This window comes from Erpetoichthys calabaricus, chromosome 10 (assembly GCF_900747795.2).
Source record: "Erpetoichthys calabaricus chromosome 10, fErpCal1.3, whole genome shotgun sequence".
In the NCBI taxonomy this organism is placed as follows: Eukaryota; Metazoa; Chordata; class Cladistia; order Polypteriformes; family Polypteridae; genus Erpetoichthys; species Erpetoichthys calabaricus.
The window spans coordinates 3436990-3464453 of record NC_041403.2 but is presented as its reverse complement, the minus strand read 5'-3'; the positions used below and the strand labels follow the sequence as shown (position 1 = coordinate 3464453).

At 41.6% G+C, this 27464-nt stretch overlaps 1 protein-coding gene across 1 annotated transcript; it reads right to left on the bottom strand.

The window, feature by feature from the left end:
• Positions 1-255: 255 nt before the first annotated feature.
• Positions 256-25326, bottom strand: LOC114658708 (interferon-induced protein 44-like). The gene is made up of 8 exons (XM_051932967.1): positions 25272-25326; positions 18122-18367; positions 17680-17731; positions 15273-15471; positions 10620-10772; positions 6603-6774; positions 1111-1211; positions 256-1001 (listed from the first exon to the last, which is right to left on the bottom strand). The coding sequence occupies exons 1-8, from the start codon at positions 25324-25326 to the stop codon at positions 816-818; spliced, it is 1164 nt and encodes a 387-aa protein (XP_051788927.1). The 3' UTR covers positions 256-815.
• Positions 25327-27464: the final 2138 nt, after the last annotated feature.

Below are 27464 nucleotides of genomic sequence, written 5' to 3'. Positions count from 1 at the left end.
TGGTAGAGGGTTTATGGCAAAGTAATCGCAAAACAAAGTGATAACCACCATAATGGCAGAACGATAAAGAAGAGCAGCCACTTCTGCTGAACATCAAACAAATCACAAAACAGATAGAAGTGAAAGGCACTATATAGATAGATAGATAGATAGATAGATAGATAGATAGATAGATAGATAGATAGATAGATAGATAGATAGATAGATAGATAGATAGATAGATAGATAGATAGATAGATAGATAGATAGATAGATAGATAGATCGATCGATAGATCGATCGATCGATCGATAGATAGATAGATAGATAGATAGATAGATAGATAGATAGATAGATAGATAGATAGATAGATAGATAGATAGATCCATTATACATTCTGGTGGTCTGCCCTCATTAGGGTAGCTAAATAAGAGAAAAACAAATGGTGTAAAGTTAAAAAAATAAAAATTCTACTAACAGCAATTAAGAGGCATCACTGTCCTCACAGTTACCCGAATTTTAGACCCTTGCCATCATACCACCAGTGTGACAGTCAGTGGGTTCCAATGGGATTAGTCCTTGTTCTATCAGTCATTTTTATTTCCTATCTTTTTTTTTGTATTTATGATTTCCATTATTAGGTTATAGAGTGGGTTGCAAGTGACGTTTGTTGGAATGAAAAATGCAATGAACTTTGTTAGTAGGCTTGGAATGGGCACCTTGAGAATGACACCCTTGTGGGAGCGTGTCATGATTTATTATGGACTTGTTCAGACAGTTCACAAATAAAAGTGTCTGATCAATCAGCAGTCGACAGGGAGTCATCATCTTAAGCTCTTATGACTTATCAGCCATGAAGACCTCACAGTCCTCATAAAACAAGTCAGTGTATCGCAGGATGAACTCCAGAGCGTTGAAGATGAGGATGTCAGTGTTGCAGTCCAACATCAGCTTGGATGAGTAGTTTTTCACTGGGAAGATGCAGGACAAGGGCAGGCCGAACAGATTAACAACAGTGTGCACCTGCAACACAGGATGAAATGTCAATGAGGTGGGCAGACGTGACCTCCATTGCCTTGCTACACATTTATGAATAATGTACTGTGATAAGACATACATCGTTAGTGCTTACCTTGTCCTGGACGTGACTGCTAAAGTACATCATACTTGCATTTTGGTCAACGACATGGCAGACTTCATCGGTGTGAGTCAAAACGGCAACAAGTGGGACACCTAGGATACAAACAGAAAATGACAGAGCATAAAAAGAATAAGAGTGGTGCCCTGTGGTAGGTATTTTCTGCAAAAAATGAAATGAAAATTAAAACTATAAAATGAACATGCAGTATCTCTACATGTAAGAATGCTGGTAAAATTAAAAACAAAATAAAATGACACCATTTGTAAGTTCATTTTCAGCTTGAACAGCAATGAAGCTGCAAAAATCAAAAGTAAAACACAAATAAGCACTGGCGCCACCTACTGCTCACTGAATTTTCATTTTTCACTTTGCATTTTCATCATGCAAGTATATTGTAATTAGTGTGGGTCAGTGGGTGGAGCTTTGCAACTTGATTTCCCACAATTCTTTGTCTTTCGTAGCTGTAGCCACTTCAATCGATAGAATACTTCTCACCTCGACTGTGTTTAAGTCACGTGATTTTGATCTTTTCACCTCCTAATAACAATAAATAGTCAGATCGAGTCATTGATCAACTATAGAGGAATGGGACGGAGGAGGAGGTGAAAACTGTAGAAGTGTACGTTTATTATATAATACTACAAAAATACAAATCATCCCATTTCTACTTCAGTGTAAATAAATGTAAATTATGATGTAATAAAGGCAATTTTTTGTCATGTTAAATATTGCAATTAAATAGCATATTAATTAGTTCAGAAATTCAGTTATGCGTGGTCTTTGGATTTTGTGAGACGGTTTTGCTGTGAAGCTCGCAGTACATAGGTGAATATATCAAAATCAAGTGAATTAAATATAGTCAAAGTGAGAAGTATTCTGTCGATTGAAGTGGCAAAATCTACAAAGAACAAAGAATTGTGGGAAATTGAGGTGCAAAGCCCTGCCCATTGACTCACGCTATTTGCATGTTGAGAACGTAAAAGTGAAAATGCAAAGTAGAAAATGAAAATCCAGTGAGCAGCAGGTGGCATCAGTGCTTGTTTGCATTTTACTTTTCTTTCTTGCATCTTCGTTGTTTTTCAGGCTGAAAATGAAATTGCAAATTGTGTCATATCATTTTAAATTTTTGCACCATTCTTACGTGTAGACTTTGAAAATGAGACTGCAATTGAGAATAAATTGGACTCTGCAGCTGCATGAATAAAAATTGTATGCGTTCAGGTAAAATATCATTTCCGGTTAGCAGAAATAGTCTAAAAGTTCATAGAAATCTGTGTTTTGTACGTAATACTTGTATGCAAAATTTGGTTAACCTACGTGAAAGCGTACTCAAGTTATCGTGTTTACATATACATGTTGATTGACTCAGGCGCCGCCGCGAATGGCAGCCTTTCCAGCAGCTTGTGAATTCCCCCTAGGGATTAATAAAGTATCTATCTATCTATCTATCTATCTATCTATCTATCTATCTATCTATCTATCTATCTATCTATCTATCTATCTATCTATCTATCTATCTATCTATCTATCTATCTATCTATCTATCTATCTATCTATCTATCTATCTATCTATCTATCTATCTATCTATCTATCTGTTTCTGCCTGCTACTATAAGAGATGCCCCTTCAGTCTCAGCTTTTTGAATCCCGGCTGAAGACTCACAAGTTCAGTTTAGCACACCCTGACTAGAGCTGCTGATTAACTGTACAGACTCTGTTGTTGGTCATTAGCACTTAAACATAAGTGTCATGAAAGTTCTAATTTGTTACTAACCCTCACCTATTCTGTTTCTCTTCTCAGTACTCAAATCTGCCACTTGGTGCCACGGCCCACCTGCCAAGTTGTTTTGCCTGCTTAAGGTAAAGTCCTCCCTGATGGAGGATCGCAGGAATCGTCGGATAGAGGGGTCCTTTCATCGGATTGGCTGGCCCAGTGGTGTTTCAGCTGTGGAATGGCCAATTGGGGGAGGCAGCTTGATGGCTGAGGTCTCCAGCACTCTGAACAAATCCAAATCGTATTATGTGATGTCATCTACTGTTAAATTCTGCTCCATACTTATACATTTTTTATTTTTTATGCTGTATTGAGGATGACTTGTGTTCTGTTCAGTGTATTGTATTGTATTGACCCCTCTTCTTTTTGACACCCACTGCACGCCCAACCTACCTGGAAAGGGGTCTCTTTGTGAACTGCCTTTCCTGAGGTTTCTTCCATTTTTTCCCTACAAGGGTTTTTTATTGGGAGGTTTTCCTTGTCTTCTTAGAGCAGCGAAAGGCAACCTTTTTTGAGTTGCGGTGCACTAAGTCCAAAAATTTTCTTTCACGGCGCACCTGAGGGACTGCCCATAAATAAAGTCGTGACGACACAATCTATGGACAATCGCCAATAAAAACAGTTAATTTTACAAGTTTGAAAGACATTTTATTAATAAAGGAATCAAAGGATAAATCTTAAGTTTAATTAATGTGAACGTTGAGATTGTTTTTCAGCACATATTTGCTCCGCCTTCTTCTAGCCGTACAGTGAGCGAGATCTTCTAACAACGAGACTTTTTAAGTCTCACGAGATGTGTTTTTGACACTGCTGGTGTTGATATTATGATGAATGGGCCTGTTAAAGCAATTGCGGCACTTTTTGTGTGATTTTGGGCTATACAAAAATAAAATGTATTGTATTGTATTGTATATATACATAGACAGACACACAGACATAATTCCAAAAATGGTATTTTCAGACTCAAGGAGGTCTAAAACATCGAGATTCATCAAAATCCCGACATCCAATTTTTGGATGATTGCAATACGTAATAAAAAGCGTGACTGGGGAGATCCGAGTAACTACAGGCCAGTAAGCATAATGAGCATCACTGAAAAATTAAAGGAAGGAATTATTAAGGAAAAGACTGAGCAGCACAGGGCAAGAACAGGAGCTTAACTGAAGAGTCAGTGTGAGTTCAGAAGAGGGAGGTCGTGTTTTACTAACATGCTGGAATTCTATGGGGAGGCAACAAAAGGATACGATCAAAGTGGAGCAAATGAGATTATTTATCTGGACTTTCAAAAAGTAATTTGATAAGGTGCCACATGAGAGGGTGGGCATGAAAATAAAATGAAGTGGGAGTTCAGGGTGTGGTGTGTAGATAGGTACAGAATTGGCTAAAACACCAGAAGCAGAGGATGATGGTGTGAAGAACCTTATCAGAACTGATTGATGTTAAGAGTGGTGTCCAGCAGGGGTCAGTGCTAGGGCCACTGAAATTTTTAATATATATAAATGATTTAGATAGGAATATAAGTAACAAGCTGGTTAAGTTTGCAGATGATACCAAGATAGGTGGATTGGCAAATAATCGAGAACCCTTTGAATCATCACAGAGGGACTTAGAAAGCAGATGGGCTTGGGTAGATTTGTGGCAAATGAAATTTAATGTCAGTAAATGTAAAGTAAAAATATAATGTTTGAATACACAATGGGAGGTCTGAAAATCGAAAGTATGTCTTATGAGAAGGACTTGGGAGTTGTAGAGGACTCGACACTATCAACTGCCAGACAGTGTCTTCATTAGACATTAAGAAGGCCAATAGAACGTCAGGTTATACAGTTATTACAATATAGCAGAGTACAAGTCCAAGGGGGTTCTGCTCAACCTTTATAACACACTGGTGAGGCCACATCTGGAGTCCTGTGTGCCGTTTGAGTCTTCAGTCTACAAAAAGGACATAGCAGTGTTGGAAAAAGTCAAGATGAGAACGACTTGGCTGATTCCAACACCACAGAGGGTGAGAAATGAGGAAAGATTAAAAGACTTGAGTCTTTTCAGTTTAACCTAAGGATGATTAAGAGGAGGGTGGCACGGTGGTGCAGTGGTAGCGCTGTTGCCTCGCAGTTAGGAGACCCGGGTTCGCTTCCCGGGTCCTCCCTGCGTGGAGTTTGCATGTTCTCCCCGTGTCTGCGTGGGTTTCCTCCGGGCGCTCCAGTTTCATCCCACAGTCCAAAGACATGCTGGTTAGGTGGATTGGCGATTCTAAATTGGCCCTAGTGTGTGCTTGGTGTGTGGGTGTTTTTGTGTGTGTCCTCCGGTGGGTTGGCACCCTGCCCGGGATTGGATCCTGCCTTGTGCCCTGTGTTGGCTGGGATGGGCTCCAGCAGACCCCCCGTGACCCTGTATTTGGATTCAGCGGGTTGGAAAATGGATGGATGGATGATTAAGAGGAGACATATCTGAAGTGTTTATAATTATGAAGAGGAATTAGTCCAGTGGCTTGACAGTGACGTTAAGATGAGTTCATCAAGAACACGGGGACACAGTTGGACACTTGGTAAGGTAAAGTTTTGCACAAACATTAGGAAGTTTTCTTTACACAGAGAACCACAGACACATGAAGTAAGCTACCACGTGGTATGGTAGACAGGAAGACTTCAGGGTCCTTCACAACTCAACTTGATGTTATTTTAGAAGAATTAAGTGGATGAGCCTTGTGAGCTTGGGATGGATAGAATCTTCTTGTCTCTATTTTTCTAATGAAATTTAATCCACTTGGAGCAGCAGTTAAGCAAAATCCAGTAAATTTGCTTTGTTTTTAGTTAAGACTTGTGACCTATGGACATGAATTTAAATGTAATACTTTACACTTTTGTATTGCATTTTAAACTGGCACCAAAATTGTGTGCTGTAATGAAAAGCAATTGATGATTTGTTTGATTTTTTTTTTAAATTATGACACAATAAAACTAAGTCAATATAAAATACACAACGTACAAATGCACTGCATTTCAATATATAGCTAACATGTTGGATTGTATAAAATTCTGGCGTGGGTAATCTTCTATACTCGCTAGCCAGCTCTTTTGGATGCACTCCCACTAGTCTCACAGAGGACCTGAAGCCAACAAATGTGGCAGAGGAAGGCCACCGCTTCAATATTTATGTGACGTTTCACGTGCCCTTGAGGCTGCTGTTGTTTTACTGTCACATCTCCCACAAAACGCAGCACCCTGGGTCACTCTGGTAAGATGGCTGCAATGTCTTGTACTGTAAGCAGAGCTCACCGTGTTTCTGTTTCTGTCAGCAATGCCATGTGCCTGTGCGACTATTGGTTTCCTGTCGACGGCAGTGTGGCGCCATTCCTCTGTTTCTTGTGTAGAGGACCCAAATCCCAATTTTGTGGCCAACTCTTCAGACATGTTACCCTTGTGATGACATAAGCTCTAAATTGAGGCCGAAGTCAAGCTTCAGGGCCCAGTGGTTTGTGGGATTTAATGACAGACAAACAACCCTAAGCATTTTACACATATAGATTTTTTAGACTGTATTTCATTAGTCTGCACCTTGTGGCCCTCTGTCTGGCCCTGATGTCCACATATTGGAGTTGTATATTCAGTATGCTTCTATTCATATAAGGGTGTCATGATGGATCTGTGCATCCATATGGAGATCAGGTAAATATGATGGCAGGATCAAACCACGACGCTTTTCACTTACCAAGGTCTCTGATATGCAGCTGCAGCTCCTTCAGGTTATCCAGGAGAGTTTTAGAGTAGCCATTCAAGTCTTTGGCGCTGAACACAAAAACCACGCAAGCAATTTTATGTTTCAATGTTGGTTCACTGACGTAGCCTGTGGAGTCCTGAGAAATGGCTTTTGATGGATTGAACTGTAAATGGAAACACAAAGAACTCCAGGTGAGTACAACTCTGACTTGAAATAGCAGATCTGAAAAGCGCTATATAAATGTAATGAATTATTATTATTATTATTATTAGATCTGAACCATGTGAGAAACTCCTGGATGTTTAGAAGGCAACAAAGGAACCACTCTTATTAGAAGGGTTCATCTGGGGAGTTAGTCTAGTCCGTTACTGGAGATGGACGTCTGACGCGGAGCTCTGTCAGCAGCGGCTTTATTTTTCCACGTATTTCTTATTACTTAGAGGTATCTGTATTTACCTGACCCAACGAACTTCCACTACAATACTGTATATAAACATGAGTAACAAAAAGAGAAGTCAGAAAGAACCGGAAAAGAAACTTAAAGCTGCATCAAAGTCTGGACAGACATCCGGCCCGAGTGCGAGGTATGGCCTCTCGGAGACTGACCTGGAACAGGCAAACGAAGGTGCAGACTTCCTAGGACCCCGCTCCACTGTATCGTCTCCAGTCGAGAGTGAAAATGGGAGCGAAGGTGCAAGTAATACAGGTCACGATGGGTCACTGATTTCTGAGGATCATTCAGGACTAGAAAAGGCCCTGCAGTACGTGCTCTCATCTATTCATCGCGAGCCCGCAGCATCTGCTGTAACAGGAGCTGCAATTCCACTCGTGGAGCACGAAAGCCGAAGCGAACTGTACGAACTGAAAGAGATGATGAAAGAGATGATCACTACACTGGCTACGGCCATAAGTACGGTCATAAATGAGCTTAAGAAGGATAACAAAAACCAGGAAAGGCGTCTATTTAAACATTTTGACATGACCTTTAAAGGCATAGTGGAGAAATTAGAGGAACACATTGAAGAAAATAGATCCAAACTGAAAAAAGTTGCCAATCAGTTGAATGACGTTACAGATCAGCTAGAGGACGTTAAGCAGGCATTCATGGCTCGAATTGAAACAGCGGAACAACTGGCATCTAACGCCGATGAAAAAGCTACAGCTGCAAATTCTGAATTCAAAAACTCAGAGACAGACTTGCGGCCCTGGAAGATGGGTGCAGAAGGAATAATGTAAGAATTGAAGGTATACCTGAGAAACGAGAAAGCTCAAACCCAGTAAAATTTGCAGTAGAATTGCTCTCTAAAATAATTGGAGATGACTTTAATTTAGATACCGAGATAGCAGCAGCCTATCGCATACTCAGATCTAACACCTTTAAACCCAGGTCTTTTATTGTTCACTTCGAGCGATTACGATGTAAGCTTGATGTGATGGCACTTCTCAGACACAAGCAAGAAATTATATTTGAAAATAATCTCATTCGTATTTTCTCTAGCTTCTCACCTTTAACAGCTGCAAAACGCGCAGCCTACTTCGACATTAAAAAGGTGCTACGGAAAGCCGATATCAAGTACAGCCTTTTGTATTCCGCCAAACTAAAAGTGGAAGTTCAAGACAAATTTTATGTTTTTTCAAGCAAGGAGGAAGCTGAAAAGGAATTAAAGAAGCTGTTCCCGACACTCTTTTGAAAGTCAATAAGGATCCGTATCCTGTCATGGCATAGGAAGAACCTATCATCTGCTGTCTGATCCACTTGTAAAGAGACGGGTATTATAACTATACATCTTTTTATTTACTTGGACACTATATTTTTATGCTTTAATTACAGCTATAGACGTGAGTGTGTGGAAGTGTGGAAGTAATTAAAATAGGGTCTGATTTTTTTTTTTTTTTAATTTTTAGTTTTATTTTTTAGTTTTTTTACTACCCTAAAGTAGACTGTTTAACATCATACCTTTGGCTAATCGCCATTTCTACTATTGCATTAGGATCTACTAAGTTTATCCTAGAAGACTTGTTAAAATCATTCCCAGGGTTCATTATTTTATTATCTTAATATCTTAAAATTGCTGAAGATTATATTTTAAGCTTACAGATTGTTAATGATTATATTTGTGGCAGACAGTATTTAGACTTTAGCTGCAATAGATATCTCTACTTTGTTTTAATTTTCAAACTCCGCTGTGGGGGTGGGTGGGCTTGTTTTGTTTCGGACGTGCTCTGTCTCTTGGTATGTCAGAGGACTGGGACATTGTGAAGTGGGATCAAGCCTCATGCGGGGAGGCAAAATGGGGGGAGAGAAGGAGAGCAGGCTATATCAATCTATTCTTCTAATCCTTATAACTTTAAATATCAACGTAGCAATAGGCTATATCGCAACAACTTGTGGGGAAATTTGAAATTAAGATTAAAACTACCTCACTACCAGTTAAGACTATAAAATGACATTAAAAACTCAGAATCAATATCTCCATGATGGGACAGTTAACTTTGTGAGCTGGAATGTCAAAGGCCTGAATCACGAATTAAAGAGAAAGAAAGTATGTTCTCACCTAACAGGCTTAAACGCTAAAATAGTATTCTTACAGGAGACCCACTTACTAACCAAGGATCAGTCCAGCCTACAAAAAGACTGGACTGGCCAAATGTTCCATTCTAGCTTTACAAAGAAAACTAGAGGGGTGGGAATTCTCATACACAGAACAGTCCCATTTGTAGCATCAGATGTAGTATCGGACCCTGAAGGGAGATATGTGATGGTCATGGGCAACTTATTTAACAGTAAAATGATTTTGATAAATGTTTATTCACCTAATGTTGATGATAAGGAATTCATGCAAAATCTATTTGCATCCATTCCCAATGTGAACACTCATAAAATTAGAATGGCTGGGGACTTTAATTGTGTTTTAAATCCACTCTTAGATAGGACTCCTGTGACAGGGGGGACGACATCTAATACTGCAAAGATAATTAATTACACAGTTTGTAACTGACCACAACTTATCAGACCCCTGGAGGTTTCTTAACCCAAACTCAAGAACATATTCGTTCTACTCACCAGTGCATTATAGCTACTCAAGAACTGACTATTTTTTTATAGATAATAATTTCGTGCCTATGATTAAATTGTGCAAACACGACACAATTGTTATCTCCGACCATGCCCCTCTAGTCTTGGAGCTAAAATCATTATGCCCCTCACACTCACCTCGCAGATGGCGTCTTAACCCTCTTTTATTGGCAGACGAGAACTGCACAGAATTTATATCCAAACAAATCAGCTTCTTCATAGACACAAACACACCCTCAGAGGTTTCTGCAGGAACACTCTGGGAAACCCTAAAGGCCTTCTTAAGAGGACAGATTATTTCATATCTTTCCCACAGAAATAAATTAGAAACCAAGAAAGCATCAGAGCTAAGAAGTGAAATTACTAGAATAGACGAAGAACAAGCCAAGCGTCCAAGTGAGGCTCTTCATAGGAAAAGGCAGGCTCTGCATACAGAACTTAACATCTTGACAACTAAAGAAACTGAACAACTTATTTATAAGTCTAGACATCAGTACTATGAACATGGAGAGAAAGCTAATAAGCTTTTAGCTCAACAAATCCACAAGTTCGCAATGCTATCCCAGAAGGGTTCATCTGAATTTATAGCTTTCCAAAAATGTCTTCAGTGGACAGCAGAGGGTGATGTCCATGTGTTAGCATTTACAGGCCGAGTGATGGATTTTCATATTATGTGTGTTTTGATGTCCCTGGTCTACTGGGGTAACACCTGCTGGGGACACTGGGCTAGTGAATTAAAGGAGGAATTCCAAAAACAGGAGGGTATGGAAGAGCCTGATAAAGGTGGCATGGAGAGTCCCTACAATGATTGCTCATCTGATAGACCTTGAAAGGTCAGGTACCCCGAAGTGAAGACACCTATCTTCCAACTGGGGATCTGCGATATGTTCAAAAGGACCAAAAGTAAAATGAGACCAGCTAGTCAAACTCACCTTGTACCTCTCTGGTACGTGTCCCTTGATCACCTCCAGCACATCCTTCACATTCACGCCCTGCACTTCCGCATCTCCCATCCCCATCATGTCGCACAAAACTAAAGAGGTCGCCTCTCCACCTCGGACAGCTTTGATGTTGTATGATGTAAACTGTAAAAGAAAGGGGCTTTAGTTAAACACTAGCAAATCGTACTTGCGAAAACTTGGCAAGAATAAAAGCGTTAATAAAATGATGATGATGGAGAGAAGAATATCACACGCTACAGTAAGAAAGCAGATTATTTTAATAAGTAGTGACTTGTGAGAGGACTCAATATTAAAATAGACACATGATTAGTATGAGATGTTATTATAGTCACTTACAACAGCGTGAATATTTACAATACAAAGTGTAACATGAACAGGTTAACCAAACATATTGGATAAGAAGGGAAATGCAGGGCAATATGTAAGTCAGTATGTGTGAAGTGTGGCTGTCAGGTAATGGAGTATACTGACATCTATAACAATTGTCAGAAAATGCAATTTGTTGAATAAATGTTATTGTCAGCGAAAATATTCCCCTGTAAGTACCTGTACGTTTAACCCGGGTTTCGATGTAACTGTGAAAAATGTAGTGTACAACTGGCCATGGGTAAAAACAAGGCCTGTTGCTTGTCATTGTGACTTGGTGATAGTAATACAGTATGCTAAATGAACAGGGAATTGCCTACACTGTAATATAAGGGAATATCTTGTTTTGAGTTGACAGTGTTATGGTATCCCTGTAGTTTTTCTGTCGTAATGTTTCTTGTTGTCTGGCAGTTTGCAGCTCTCTTCAGAAAAGTTCTGTATGTAATTTGTTTTTTTGGTTCACTGTCCAGGTGCAAGACCTGCTGCCGCTGATCTTCGGATAATGTCGCTTTGTGGTTTGTCATACGTTGTCTTTGTTGTTCTAAGGCCTGTGCTGGTTGGTCTGGCGTGATGTAGATGTTTCTGCTTCTATGCGTTGGTGTGAGTATGTAGGCCGGCGAGAACATTTCTGTTGGTCGCAGCTATGCTGTAAGTGCCTTTTCATTTTATCAGAAGGCTTACTTTGAAGTGAAGGAAAAGGGAGGTGTAAAATGGTGGTGTCATAATGCAGTTTCGGTCAGTAGCAAAGTATGCACTGAATAAACAGTCAAATACCACAGTCGATAATCGGTCACATTGAAGAACTGAAGACTTGAAGAAAAGCCTAAGACCAAAACTCTGCCAGGAACACGGATTCCTCGCGATTGTTGTGTAGGGATATAGTAGTTGTGGCAACCGCACAGACACAAGCGAAATGATATAAGGATGATGAATTGATGTTATTTAGGGAAGACACATTTATGTAGTCAGTATGTGGCATTGCTTCTTTTTGACTGTGATTGATGTCTCTTATTTGACATTAGGCTTGCCTGTGCTTTCTGGTTCTGATCTCTGTATTCATCCTGACTTTTCATTTCTCCACATTTGATGAATTCATTCCACTGTCTATCTGATTCTCTAACTTTATTACTAAAACAAGCTTCATCCTGCTCCTAACTGAAAGATCCAATGGCACTTTTTGTATTAAAATTGTGTCGAGGCCAAATGGACCTGAGAGAGAGAGAAAGAGAGAGAGAATTAGAAGCACCATTAGAAGGGGCGTGGCCTGAGAAAGAGATGTTGTGAGAAGGGGCGTGGCCTGAGATCAACCGAGAGCAGGACAGAGAGATGCTGTCAGAAGGGGCGGAGCCTGGAAAAAGGGGGAAGGAAAATAAAGGTGAGAGAGAGAGAGGCACACACAATGTTAGAAGGGGTGGAGCTTGGGAGCGGGGCTATCAGATAGGATGGGGCCTGAAAGTAATGGGGGGGGGGGTTAGAGAGATGCTGTCACAACAGGGGATGGACAGAAAGGAGGTGAGAGAGAGAGAGAGAGAGAGAGAGAGACACACGCAATGTTAGAAGGGGTGGAGCTTGTAAGAAAGCTAGAGTAAGAGAAGGAAAGAGATGCTACCAAAATAGGTGGGGTTTATAAGAGACAGAAAGGGAAAGAGACAGACAGACACACACACACATGCTATCAGAAGAGGTAGGGCCTAGGAAAGAGGAGAGAGACAGAGAGAAAGAAAGATGGAGAAATGCTGTCATAAGGGGTGGGACTTGCAAAATTGAGAGAGTGATAAAGAGAGATGTTGTCAAATGAGGCTGAATCTGGTAGAGAGACCATTTCAGGAAAGATGGGGCCTGGAAGAAAGAGAGATAGAGAGAGAGAAAGTTAGAAGCACTGTTAAAAGGGACAGAGCTTGGGAAAGAGACCCTGCTAGAAGGGACAAGACCTGCAAGAGAGAGAAAGGGGGGACAAAGAGAGGGGTAGGGAGACCGATAGAGACACTGTTAGAAGGGGCAGAGCATGGAGTAAGACAGGGAAGAAGATGCTGTGAAAAGGGGTTGTGTCTGTGTGTGACCGAAAGAGAAAGAGACATACAGACATGTTCTTGGAAAGGGTGGGGCCTGGGAAAGAATAGAGAGAGGGAGAAAGAGAGAGAGAGAGAGAGAGAGAGAGAGAGAGAGAGAGAGAAATGCTTTTAGAGGAGGTGGAGTCTGGCATAGAAATCATGTCATAAAGGATGGAGCCAGGAAGTGAGCGGGGAGGAAAGGATCAGAGAAAGTTATAAGGACTGTTAAAAGGGACAGAGATTGTGAAAGAGACCCTGCTAGAAGGGACGAGGCCTAAGAGGGACACACACACACACACACACACACACACACACACACACACACACACACACACACACACACACACACACACACACACACTGTTAGAAGGGGCAGAGCTTGTGGAAAAGACAAAGAGTACCAGAGACATTCCCAGTGTCAGGAGTGGAATGGGAGAGATAGTGACATGATGAAGACCTTAAACAGAAGCACTGCCAGATAACTAAAGTACTGTAGTTCTACTCAATAATTACAGTGTTCTGTACACTCTGTACATTCTCTGATAATAAGGACCCTCTAAAATTATAAATCCACTCCTCTGTTTAAATCCATAGACCCAGGGATGTGATTGCTGATGAGTCTCAGAAGAGTTCTTTGCTCATATCATCTCATGGAGTTGGGAAAAGGAATGCAGATGGTGCTGCCTTCAACCCCAAGTGAGTGTGGAGCTGCATGTGTGACAATAAGAGGTGCTATACCAGCGCTTAACCCGACACAGATAGACATGGGAAGCACACTACTAAAACAAAGTGCTTTGATTTTTCTTCACTCATGTGGAACATCTTCCCCATCCCCACGATCCCTCAGCACACTCCCAAGCACAAATCCCAATCACAATACTTCTTCACTCTCTTGTCTTCACCACTCCTCTCCGGCAAGTTTAGTCCCTCTCCTCCCGACTCTGGCTCCCGGAGTGGTGGCTGCTGGCTCCTTTTATAGCCCACACAGAAGTTCTCCAGGTGTTTGATGACCTATTTCCAGCTGCACTTCCGGGTGTGGTGGAGGAACTGCCCACATGGGCTGAGGAACGACTGTAGCACTCCCTGGCGGCATCCCCGGATTCCAACAGGGTTGTAGAGAACTCTATCTTCCATGGAGCCCTGCAGGAATCAGATGCACCACTGCGACCCAGGGGGGCTGCCATCTAGTGTCCCAGAGAAGGTACTGTTCTGACCAGGCTTGCCTCCCCGGCCCATACAGTGAAGAGGCGTCCCGGCTGGACAAGGACGCCGGCCATCTGTGACACATGGAAAGAGCTGTGGAAGGTCTGAGCACAGTTGGAGGGCAGCCAAGGAAGGAGATAACCTCCAGTAAGCCTCATGTGAAACACTGTGTGTGACAATGACTATCAGCAGCGATCATCAAATATCAATTTGAATAATGCCATAAAAATTCACATAGTGAGGATCTGTCAGCTGATTGTCATCCAGGACAACTCACAAAGATGGGATTAAAAGACACATCAACATCTAATACAAACACCAAAAGTAGAAACACAAAAAATATTCATGAATGTCTAATGTTTGTGTAGTGGCCAAAGTGCTAAATCAATCTGTAGATAAGTAAAGGACCTGATTCTCGCTGCTGCTGCTGCTGATGATGATGACAGCGAGATGTACAAGTTAATGCACACCTTAAATTACATCACAAATAAATCAAACAATGGGATGCTTAAATGGCTCGGCCTTCAAGCCTCAAGGCAGACCTAAAAACCTCAAGCTGCACCTTCACACACCTGAGCAAAGGCACAGAGAGGACACAGGGGGTCTGAAGGCCTGAAGCAGGTGAACGGAGCAGCCAGGCATGAAGAAACTTTTCATTTACTGAAAAAAGAAAGCTTTATCTAGTTAATAAATTGCTTTGACCATAACAGGAAAATTGAATTATGATGACCAAGTTATGTTTGCTATAAACATTTTAACGATACATTAAATTACTGAGGCCACTTTACTATTTATTTCAAAATCTTATATAGAGTCCTTCAAACCAGAACAGCTCAAACTGCTGCCCACTGAAAAGCAATAAAAGACCTTCTTAAAGACTGATGTAATGAAAGCGCCTCAGTGTTCATGTCATCCAAACACAGACCTGCTTCTCATGTCACACACCTTCCTCAATCCACAGTAACCTCAGTGAACATTAACCACAATTAAGAGGACTCCTTACCTTTGTGGTGAAACTCTGAGCCTTCTCCGTGCCGACTATCGTCTGACAGGTAACAGCGCCTTCCAGTACAGAGTAGATGGAGCTGATGAAGCTGGACTTGCCTGCCCCCACCAGACCCACAAGAAGCACACGCGTCTTGGTGACCAAGTTGGTGGGTGGCTTGTAGGAGACGATGCTGTCCCTCATTTGACTCCTCTTCCTGCAAAATGAGAAGATGTGAGGGACACCTGGACTTTTGTGCTGGAATAAGCCCCACTGCATTTTTTTTAAAATTTAGGCCTGGCGGGCTGAGTGAGGGGTTGACAGACGTCTGATTACTGAATATAGTGGAGGAGTTGTGAAAGATTAGCTTCTGTAGCGCCCCGTCAAAACAACCTGACCTGTGGTCTGTTCCTGAAAGACAGGTGAGATAACTCTGGATCTTAAAATTAATTCTGATTTGTTATAACACCATTTCACATCAACAATCCCAGACAGCATGTTGTGCAATTATGTGTGTTCACAGTAAAAATGTACAAGCCCATAATAAGTTGGACTGCCAAGTCTGAGATATAGAGGGCAGCAACCTTCATGCCAGCAGACAAACAGGTGCCATTGGCAATGCATGAAGATGATTGGCACAGTCTCCAAAAGAGGGGCAACTCACCCACAGCAGAAACCAAGGAAACAGAAATGACTTTGAGGAATATCACTGGTGGAGTGAATATATAACACAGTGTCACATGTGCACGTTAGTGGATCATCCTCCAGGCTCCTCTGAGGTATGTTCTACCACCCTGAGTTGAGAGGGGGCGCCAGTGCTGAGAAGACATGCAGCAAGGACAATTGACTCTGCCCCGTCTGGTCCATCCACCATATTTCTCGCGGTTCTTGGAAGGAGGAGTCACTTGTTACAAGAACACATCACAAGAAAAAGCTCCTTCCTACCATGACTTTTACTCAAGAAAGGTTCCTGAGTCAAGGACTCTGACTTTCATTTGTTTTGGTGACACCAAGTTCACCTGTTGTTTCCTAAGAGGACTTAAAGAATGTCAGGTTATATAGCGCCCTGATGTGAGGAGTACAAGTCCCAGAAGGTTCTGCTCAAGCTTTATACCACACTGGTGAGGCCACAGCTGGAGTCCTGTGTACAGCTTTGGTCTCCAGGCTAAAAAAAGGACATAGCAGCACTAGAAAAAGTCCAGAGAGGAGTGATTAGGCTGATTCCAGGACCACAAGGGACGAGTTATGAAGAAAGATTAAAATAAAAGAAGATTAAGAGGAGACCTGATTGAAGTGTTTAAAATTATGACTTGATATTTTTTGGAAGATTTAAGTGGATAGGGCTAGCAAGCTGTGTTGCACTGAATGGCCTGTTCTCGTCTGGCTAATCATATCTGCTTAATGTTGCAAGGAGGCCGACATGAATTTCTGACATAAATAATAGCCTGTCTGAGGGACCAAAAATAGGACATGAAACACAGATACCGTCTGAGAAATGGAGACACCATTTCATGTGGATGTTGGAGAATGCAACTCATGGATTAGCCTGTTGCCTGAATCTGAAAGCTGCAAAGGACAACATCCTCTTCTGACATTGCTGCTAATCTTTGGTGAACTTTCCAAGACTGTGTATATCCAGACTTTGTTGTATTTTCTTCTACTGCTATTATTCTATCTTAGTAAATAGTTGTTTGTTTTTAAATGTTTACACTTTGTTTTTATTTGTAATGTGATTGAAGTGATAAACACCGGGCACCTAGTGTGAGGAGACTGGCACTGTTTTTCTAATAGGAGTTAGCGGGCTCAGGGGGATTCCCCAATAGGGTGAACATCATGGTGATTGGTTGGCAAGTGATTGTAACTAAGTGTGCTCAGGCGGGGCAGCCTTTAGGTCCAGGTTTATATCCAGGGACATTTACTGTATGTGGTTAGGTGATTCTCATGGCCAAAGGTAGACCTAGGTATAGGTTATATTCATGCCATCCTTATGTGGAGTACTAAGAAGTGATAGGCTGTGCAACCATCACTCATTATCAGTGCTGCAATTGGATGGGGTCTGTGTGTGTGAAGTTTTGAGTGCTAAAGTAGAGCGGCCCAGTAATGAAGTACATACTACAGTCAGTCAGACCTGCTCAAGAGGTGCTGAAAGTAACTTGGGCTCTAAGATGGCCACTGCAGTGACACTGTGAGTTGTGATCCTCTGCAAGTATGCAGCTCCAATGCCCAACAGCTCTAAATCCAGAACATTGTCTCATTAGCATAAATAAGGACAAAAACAAGGTCATCTTGGGATGATCCTGAGCTGGACGCACACTGCAGCTGACCCCATAAGGCTCCACATCGGCTCAGGTTACTCTGCGGAATCCTCTCTAGTTAGTGGACTGTGCTCGCTGGCACCTGCAATGCCCATTCTTCAGGTACTTACTGTGTAGTCCAGATAAGCTCTTGCCAGGGGAAGGGCAGCAAAGGACCGAGGTCTGAAAAAACAAACAGTTGTAAATTAGACCTCAGTGAGGGTAACAGCAGGAAAACTGAAATGGAACCAAAGGAGAATCCATGAAGAATTATGGCAGTACGTTAGAAGAAGTGGGAGACCCACTTAAGGGTCCCTGCAGTGCCTAGGGTCTCCTTTGTTTCTTTCTCTAGATGCTCTTTTCAATGTGAAATCTTACCTTCAACTCAATACACCTCCAGCTCATGAATTTTGAAACTACTCCCAATGAAGGTCACTAAAATTTTTTGCTCGTTGTTTGAAATCTCCTTAATTGTGAAGACATTATCAACCGTTATACAATTCGCTTGGCAACTCACATTGTTAATTAATATCTTCTGAAGCTTATGCTGAGAAGAATTGAAATAAAAGTCACATCCAGTGTATGAGGAATCCACCAGCCCCTTGCTGCTGTAGACCCCCACAATGATGTCATTCGCCTGGTAGGCTACCAGCATGATGTGACCTTGCTTGGCACACTTCTCCTGTATTTGGCTGACACTGAACCCATGGACACTGGCCTTGTGGAGCAAACTGAACTTCACGTGGCCTGTAAAGAACTCAAAGAGCTGTGCCTCAGACTGCTTGTCCAGTCGCTGTGTTATTCTAGCCATGGTGGGACCTGGAAGAGAGCAGAAATAAAAGGGCAATGAGGACCACTAGAGACCTACATCAGGGCAGGAACCCAAGGGTGAAGGTTAAGAAAGGTTTACAGGGTCTAGTGTGGTCCATAATTTTAAAGGAATTCTAAGCCCCCAAATTATTATTTTTTTTTCTAACAGCACCAAAATGTCCATCACAAATTTAATATGACATGCAACCTCAAATGTCAGGTATACAGTTGTGTGTCCCAAATATATTTTGGCAAAAACATGGTTAAATATATAACGTCTGGAATAATAATAATAATAATAATAATAATAATGATAATAATAATAATAATAATGGGCGGCACGGTGGCGCAGTGGGTAGCGCTGCTGCCTCGCAGTTGGGAGTTCTGGGGACCTGGGTTCGATTCCCGGGTCCTCCCTGCGTGGAGTTTGCATGTTCTCCCCATGTCTGCCCGGGTTTCCTCCGGGCGCTCCGGTTTCCTCCCACAGTCCAAAGACATGCAGGTTAGGTGGATTGGTGATTCTAAATTGGCCCTAGTGTGTGCTTGGTGTGTGGGTGTGTTTGTGTGTGTCCTGCGGTGGGTTGGCACCCTGCCCAGGATTGTTTCCTGCCTTGTGCCCTGTGTTGGCTGGGATTGGCTCCAGCAGACCCCCGTGACCCTGTGTTCGGATTCAGCGGGTTGGAAAATGGATGGATGGATAATAATAATAATAATAATAATAATAATAAGAATAAGATCAAGCATTTGACTTAAGGAGCCGCTTACCCCTCATTCAAATAATTCAAAATGACCCCAGGGGGACAAATAAAGTTCTGTCTATCATATAGTGCATTTCACATCAAATTTTTACATGAGCTCTTCCAATAAATAACTAAACTCACATATGCAGTACCCTCCATAATGTCTGGGGCTAAGACACATTTCTCCCCGATTTCCCCCTCTTCTTCACAGTTTAAAATGTCAGATCAAACAATTCAGACATCGGGATTAAAGTGCACATTTGTAGACTTTTATTTAAGGGTCTTCTACACGGTCCTCCCATTTCAGGTCACCATAATGCAGCATTTCTCAACGTTTAAGTATTTGAGACCCAAGTTTTCATAACAATTTTAACCGTGCCCCCCCCCCAATGTTTTTTTGAAAGGAGCCCACTAATACCTTTTTAACTTTCTAAGTTCTAAGGTGTTCCTCTTTTAATTAATGATACAGTAATCCCTCACCTATTGCGGGGGTTACGTTCCAGAGCCGCCCCGCGATAGGTGAAAATCCGCGAAGTAGCGACCTATATTTATTTTATTATTTATACATATTTTAAGGCTTTATAAACCCTTCCCACACTCTTATAAACCTTTCTCACTCTCTTGTTAACCTTTCCCACGCTCTTATAAACACTTGCTATGCTCTTAAACACTTTCTACATTCTTAAACACCGCAGACCAACACTGCACACTGCGATCAGACGTTGATGTGTCTGCACTCGCTTTGTGAAGGGGGGGCAGCTGAACTCTCAGCAGAGCAGAAATGGACTTTGTGCTGCTTCTGCCAAAATGCCTGCTTGTCGCTCTGCGTGTTCGGAAGGAGGAGGAGGAGGAGGAGGAGTGTGTGTGTGTGTGTGTGTGTGTGTGTGAGGGCTGAACGCACCTTCGCTCAAACCCCCCTCCACGGAGGCGCAGTAGCTCCTGCCACTTCGCATTGTCAAGGGGGTGGGGAGCTGAATGAACGCTAAGGAGAAGTGGACTTTGTGCTGGCTTTGTGCTGCTTGTTGCTCTGCGTGTCAATAATTTAAAAGCCTGTACATCACCAATTTTCCTGTCTCACTGTCTTGTCTTGCGTGAAGTTAAAATGTTTTATAATAGTGAGATGTTACTCATATCCTTAGCCCGACATTCACATATCATATGTGTTAACAAAGTGTGTTTTATAAGTTTACATGTGTTTAAAGCATGTGGGATGGGTATTTTAAGGCTTAAACTATAAAAATGTTTATTTATATGGTCTTTCTATATCGCGGATTTTCTCCTGTTGCTGATGGGTCTGGAACATAACTTCCACGATAGGCGGGCAATCACTTGTATTTAAAAACCCGCGAAGTCGTGAATCCGCGAAAAGTGAACTGCGAAGTAGCGAGGGATTACTGTATATCATAGATGCATATTTTATTATACCTACTTAACTTTTATCGACATTTATCTAACTCTATATTTATTTTTCTAGTATCAGAATGTAGTTTAAGTTTATTTGGTTTGGTTTCAATAGATGTATTTTTCATATTTTTGATTCTCGTTTTCTTTTTTTCACCCTTTTTGTTACTTTGCGCCCCCCTAGGGGGGTCCGCCCCACAGTTTGAGAATCACTGCCATAATGTTTGGACACAGCAATGGCAGGTTTGGTCAAAGTCATAATTAGTTCTGTGTTGCATATCACTGCTTGAAGTTTGTGATTCATAGACATCAGCAGGTGCCAAGGATCTTCTTTGGTGACGCTCTGCCCAGCCTCTCATGCAGCCATCTTGAGCTCCTGCTTGTTTCAGGGTCTTGTCTCCTTATGTTTTCTCATTGGCATATGGAAGGCCTGCTCAGTTGGATTTAAATCTGATGACTGGCTTGGCTGTTTCAGAATTTTCCATTTCTTTGCTTTTTAAAACTCCTGTGTGGTCTCATTGTCTTGCTGTAGGATGAAGTGCCGTCTAGTGAGTTGGGAGCCATTTACTGGAACTTGAGCAGATCAGATCAGATGCCATCAGCAGTTTCATCATCACTGAAGTGAAATGTGCCTGGACCTGAGGCAGCCATACATGACCAAGCCATAGCAACCTGAGTACCACCACTTTTAACAGATGTGGTGGTCTGCTTTGGAGCTCGGGCAGATCCTTTTTCTCTCCACACTTTGTTCTTGCCATCACTCTATGCAGGTTCATCTTTGTCTCGTTTGTCCACAAGAGCTTTTTTTCAGAATTCTGCAGGCCCTTTTTCATTAACTGTAATCTGGCCTTCCTGTTTCTGTGGCTTGCGTCGTGCATTGTGGTCTCTGTACTTCTGTTCATCAAGTCTTCTGCGGGTAGTCGTCTCTGACACACATACGCACATCTGCTTCCTGTAGACTGTTTCTGATGTGATGGATAGGCGTTTTATCCTTTTTCTTTACCATAGTGTCGTCAGCAGTGGAGGTCTTCCTTGGCCTAGCAGTCCCTCTGTGCTCACCAGTGTGTTCTTTCTTCTTTGTGATATTCCAGACAGCTGATTTAGGTCATCCTAAAGTTTTCTTCACCTTCATAACAGCTACTTCAACGTTCATTGGCACAGCTGTCATCCTCACGTTAAACAATGTCAGCTACAGACTCCAAAGGGTAGAAGCAAGCTGAGGTGTCTTATGAAGCTCCACACCTGAGGAATCACAAAACCTGTGGCGTCAACTGTGCCAAACATTATGGTGCCCTGAAATGGGGGGGACCATGTAGGAAAAGTGTTGTCGATTCTACATGGTGTGACCAAAATGTTTGCAAACTCAGTGACTGCCTGGATAGACTCCAGCTGCTCTGCCTACCCTGGACTAGTGGGTTTAAAACATGGAGGGATGGCCCAGTAGCTTCAGGATTATGAAAGGAATCTCATTGTATATGAAAGGAGGGAAACTATACATTGTGACAGATATATAGTTTATTTTTTGAATGTTGATTGATGAAAAGCGCCCACACATTTATTTTACGAGTGATGTATGAAAGACTTATTTATTACTTTTTAGTACACTTTTTAACTTAATATAAGCATGGTTTTGAAAAAGTATTTTATATAAATATACAAAAAAATATATATAATATATTTAAATATAAATTATATATATATATATATATATATATATATAATATATATATATATATATATATATATATATATATATATATATATATATATAATTCTACATATTAGGGACCTTTTCAACTTCATTTGCAAAGACAACTTCCCAGAATGAAATGGTGCTTTGCCATGTAGTGGAGCTACCAGAAATCCCACAACCCAGTAAGTGCCATTGGAGATGAGGACAGTTACAGTTTTTGTCACTTGCTCTTCTCTAATAACACCATCAGTTGTCAAAACAACATGTGATCTTGTCTTTAACGTGCAGTTAGGTGTGCACAGCAGAATCATATTTCTCTTTCTTTAAGAATATTGCAAGCATGAATAAATAGCAAGTAGAATTGTCCAGAATTTGAACAATTATCAACGTAACAGCTGTGCTATCTGTCTAAGACGGGTTGAAATCTAAGTCTTCAACGTGGACTGCACGTTTTTTAGTGCACCATGCGATGCATTTGTCTCTTTGGTATGGGATTTATAAAAGCAGTGTTACTGTTTGTGATGCACCATCTGTTGGAATGACAAATGCAATGCATTTTATTAGTAAAATGTTATTGATGTGCCAGCTGTTGGAATGCCAGAGACATTGGATGGACACACAGACAAACACTAATTCTTTTACCTTGTGGTTATGCCTTTGTGATCAAACAGATGATGTTTGCTACTAAACTGAATAGTTTCACACTTCAAAGCAAGTCACAATTCCCTTCATGATGCAGGTTTATCTAATTAAGAAAACTGTCAGTCCCGTGTTTCATTAATTGAACTGACATGGAGTTATTGTAATGTCTCCTAAAGTGATCAACTGCAGCGGCGTAGCTAGGGGTCGGCTGAGGGGGCGGTACATTTTTGGGGGCGGCATTATTGGCCAAAAGGCTCAGTACAATTCATGTGTAAGCAGCGGGTTTCGGATAAATATCACTCATGAGCGAAAAAAGTCAAATTCTCTGATTTTTATCCACAAATGCTTCAAAAATAAATTCCAGACTGTCCTGCTGTGACGACATCAGGCACAGCTGTTGAAATTTATAAGGTAATAACAAACAGAAACATTACACCGATAATAATTTATAGGAAGATAAACAACTAATTTACAATTTATAATTTTGTTTCGTTATCAATCCAAATGCGTTCTCGCTCTGCACAGACAACATCCATACCTATCACTTGTACACTACACTGGTTCTGGTTTTCGTTAAACTAATAATTAGAACAGGGCTGATCAGTGCGCCTATATTATATTATTGTCTAGTTGATGCTTATAAAAAATTATATGTGAAAAATTGGTGTTGTTTCTCAATATATGAATAAATCTATGCAAAAAGTATCTTATTTTTTCTCTGCAAGTCATTTTAATGTTCAGATATGTTGGAGGTCGGCAAATTGAAGCACCGCCCGGCCCCGAGCGGCACGAACTCGAGCTACGTCACTGATCAACTGGCCCTCAGGTGAAACCTACACGTCTCTAACAAAGTGGAAGGTCCTCACATCACACTAATACGTTTTCATTTGGAAGTCTTCGTCCATACTGAATACATCGCCTCGCGTACTGTGAAGCCCGAAAACGCATATGACGCAGACTTTGGCATACACCGACAATTATGGTGTCCCACATATACGTACAGAAATTCGTGATTTCGTCTCTGTTCCCGTTAATCTGCTCTGCACAGTACATTGCAGCTGCTACAGTGTGGTTAAAATGAGGACCGTCTGCTCCTAACGACACAATGAGATAAAGTTGAGAAGAAGGCGACATGCCACCCTGCCACAAAGAACTGTAGTGCTTGAGCGGGATGAAAGGTGTGACATGAAGGAGATGGCAGGTCAGCGTCACACGCCGCTCCGCCATTTCTTCAAACCGCACCCTTTAACTGACTGCCACCGCCGACACCCGACGCGATATTTTTTGTTCTTTTTTGTATGCGACGAATAATTCTGACTTTTAAAAATTACTTTTGATTTTAAGTTTTCAAAACACGTAATTGTGATATACTTAATTTAAAATGTAATACTCTAGCCCAGTAAGTAGTGAGCAGCTTGCGTCGCCACTAAAATATCGGCCCCGATCAATTCTGTATTTCGTTAATTACTGATTTGTATTTAACCCCCAAAATGCCTCCTCATTTTAGAAATTAAGGCACTAGAAAAAAATAATTGCTATTTAATAAAGGCATACACGCTGTTTTAGTAATGACAGATTAATTTTGTATTATGCTTTAAAAAGAAGGACAATAAGAGCAGTATAGTAACAAATCTGCTTTTGATAATAAATGGAAGTTCAAAGATTGCAGCACTAAATCCAAGAGGGGAACTGCTACAGCCTCTGTGGTCACATAATCTCAAGATACGCTGGGGAGCTTTGGACAAAAAAAGGCTGAGAACCACTGCAGTAAGTGGGCCTCACCGTGAGGTTCTGTACAAATTTGAAGTCGAGACGTCTCGATTATCGACATATTGACAGGGGTGTGTGTGTGTGTGTGTGTGGGGGGGGGGGGGGGGGGGGGGGGGGTTGCTTAGGTAGCAATTCGACCCCCAGAGTCAAAGGCACACAGGCAGTTTACGGCGCATTTTTTGAGCAGACTTGAATGGACGTTTGACTGAAATACTTTAAGATGAAAACGAGTTCGTCCTTTTTTCTTGAACCTTAGAAACAAATAAAAAATGACACCCCTCCCCCATTGACATTCGCACGCACTGTCTCGTTACCTTCACGCAGATCTTCAGTTCCAGGGGGTCTCGGCTCTGATGCGCCTCAGCGGTCAGCTCAGGGCTCCGTTAAAGCCGAATATTCGCACGAATATCTCCGCTAAAGCTCCACGAAACAGAAAGTGGAAAAGCGGAGTTCCCCTTCAGTGGCAGGTTTGGGCGTCGACATTACCCCCCAGGTAGAGTTGAGCAAAACAACGGAAATTCATTTGGCATTTTCTAGTTTCACATGCATTTTCACAGTTGCCAGGCTAAACCACTAAAATGTGGTTTTTATTTATTTTATTTAGGGGGGGTCGTCAGGATTATTGCTTATTGATTAAATTATTTTGAACACGTGTATACCTGCTTACCTTCTTTTTCTTCTTCATGGCCACAAGTTACCCATCTTCTAATGTCTACTGCCATCATGCATGTTACAAAGCAAACTGGTTTCATGAACATGACATGGAGTTCAGCGGCCTTCCTTCCCCGTCAGCAGATCTGAGAATGGGAGACTCACAGCATGAATGTGCAACGGACAGATCTGCTGAAGCTGCTTGATGCATGCCATCATGTCAGCAAGGACCAGAATCTCAGCATCTTAAGAAATCCATGCCACGAAGAACGGAGGCTGTTTGAAGAGCAAAAGGAGACCCTAAACAAGATTAGCGTAGTGGCCCTAAGAATTTGGCCAGGGAGTGCATGTACAGTAAATATATATGACAAATGTCAAGCTTAATTGATGAACTATCCAGTTTATGATGTCTGGCTGATATGTCAAATATCTCACTTATTTGGCAAATGTACACCTCATAGGGCAAATGTCACACTACTGTGGTAAATACTCCATTTAAATGTCCAACTCAAATGACAAATGTCCAGTTTATATGTCAAATGTATCATTCATATGTCAAACATCCATCATATATGGCAGCGTTTCTCAACCTTTAAGTATTTGCGACCCGAGTTTTCATAACAGTTTTAATCACGCCCCCGTAGTGTTTTTTTGAAAGGAGCCCACTAATACCAATTTGTAATTTTTTAATTAATGATATATCATAGATGCATATTTTATTATACCTACTTAACATTTATCAACATTTATCTAACTCTATATTTATTTTTCTAGTATCAGAATGTAGTTTAAGTTAATTTGGTTTGGTTTCAATAGATGGATTTTTCATATTTTCGATTCTTGTTTTCTTTTTTTCACATCTTCGCCCCCCCTTTTTGTTACTTCGCGCCCCCCTAGGGGAGCCCACCCCACAGTTTGAGAACCACTGTTATATGGTGTGATGGATGTCTGGGACTCATGCCCGGCTGGGATGCCCCTGTGGCACTGAATCCGGGGGAACAGCCATGGGCTGCACACTACATCCCCTGGAACACTTGGTGGCAGCCCCCCTGGGTTGCATCAGGGCCACAATCTTGAAACACCGGAGCTCAGCCCTTTTGTGCTCCATGGCCACCACCAGGGGGAGCTGCACGGCTTCCTGAGCCCATGTGGGCTGTGATGCAGCGACACTCAGAAGTGCAGCCTGAATCACCTGGAGAGCTTCAGGGTGGGCTATAAGAGGAACCAGCAGCCAGGACTCTAGGAGGAGGCTCTCGGGAGGAGGAGGACGAAGCTGCCTGGGAGGAGTGGAGGAAGAAACCTTATTTGGGTTTCTGCTTTTGTGTGCTTGTGGTGACAGGACTGTGTAATGCCTGTGGGACATGGGGAAGACGTGCCCCATGGGTGAAGAAGAAAAACAGCTTTGTACACGTGCCTCCGTTGTCAGTCTGTGTCAGGTCGGGCAACTATATAGCGCCTTATCACAATGGCAAATGTCATAAAGAATTTCTTGCTTATTTATCAAATTTCCAAGTTTTTTGGTAAATACCTCTGTTTATATATATTTCATTTCCAGTTTATATTAGTTAATATTAGGCTAACCCTAGGACTACAGCAGATGATTTATGAAGAAAAATTAAAAGAGCTGAGCCTTTACAGTTTAAGCAAAAGGAGACGATGAGCAGACCTGATTGAAATGTTTAAATGATGAAGAGAATTAGTCCAGTGGATCGAGACGGTGACTTTAAAATGAGCCCATCAAGAACAAGGGGGCAGCACTGGAAACTTGTGAAGGGTGAATTTCACACAAATATTAGGACTTTTTTTTTAACTCAAAGAACCACAGACACTTGGAATGAGTGACCAAGTAGTGTGGTAGACAGGATGACTTCAGGGACCTTCAAAACCTGACTTGATGTTAGTTTGGATGAGTTAAGTGGACAGGACTGATGACCTTTGTGGTGCTGAATGGCCTCTTCTCATCCAGATTGTTCTAATGTTCTAATTTCCTACGTGTCGTACTTTGCATTTACTGACATTAAATTTCATCGGTCACAAATCTGCCCAAGCCTGTATGCTGCCCAAGTCCCTCTGTGATGATTCAACAGATTCTTGATTATCTCTCAATCCACCTATCTTGGTATCATCCGCAAAACTAACCAGCTTACATTCCCATACAAATGATTTATATGTATTAAAAGGAGCAGTGGCCATAACACTGACCCCTGCT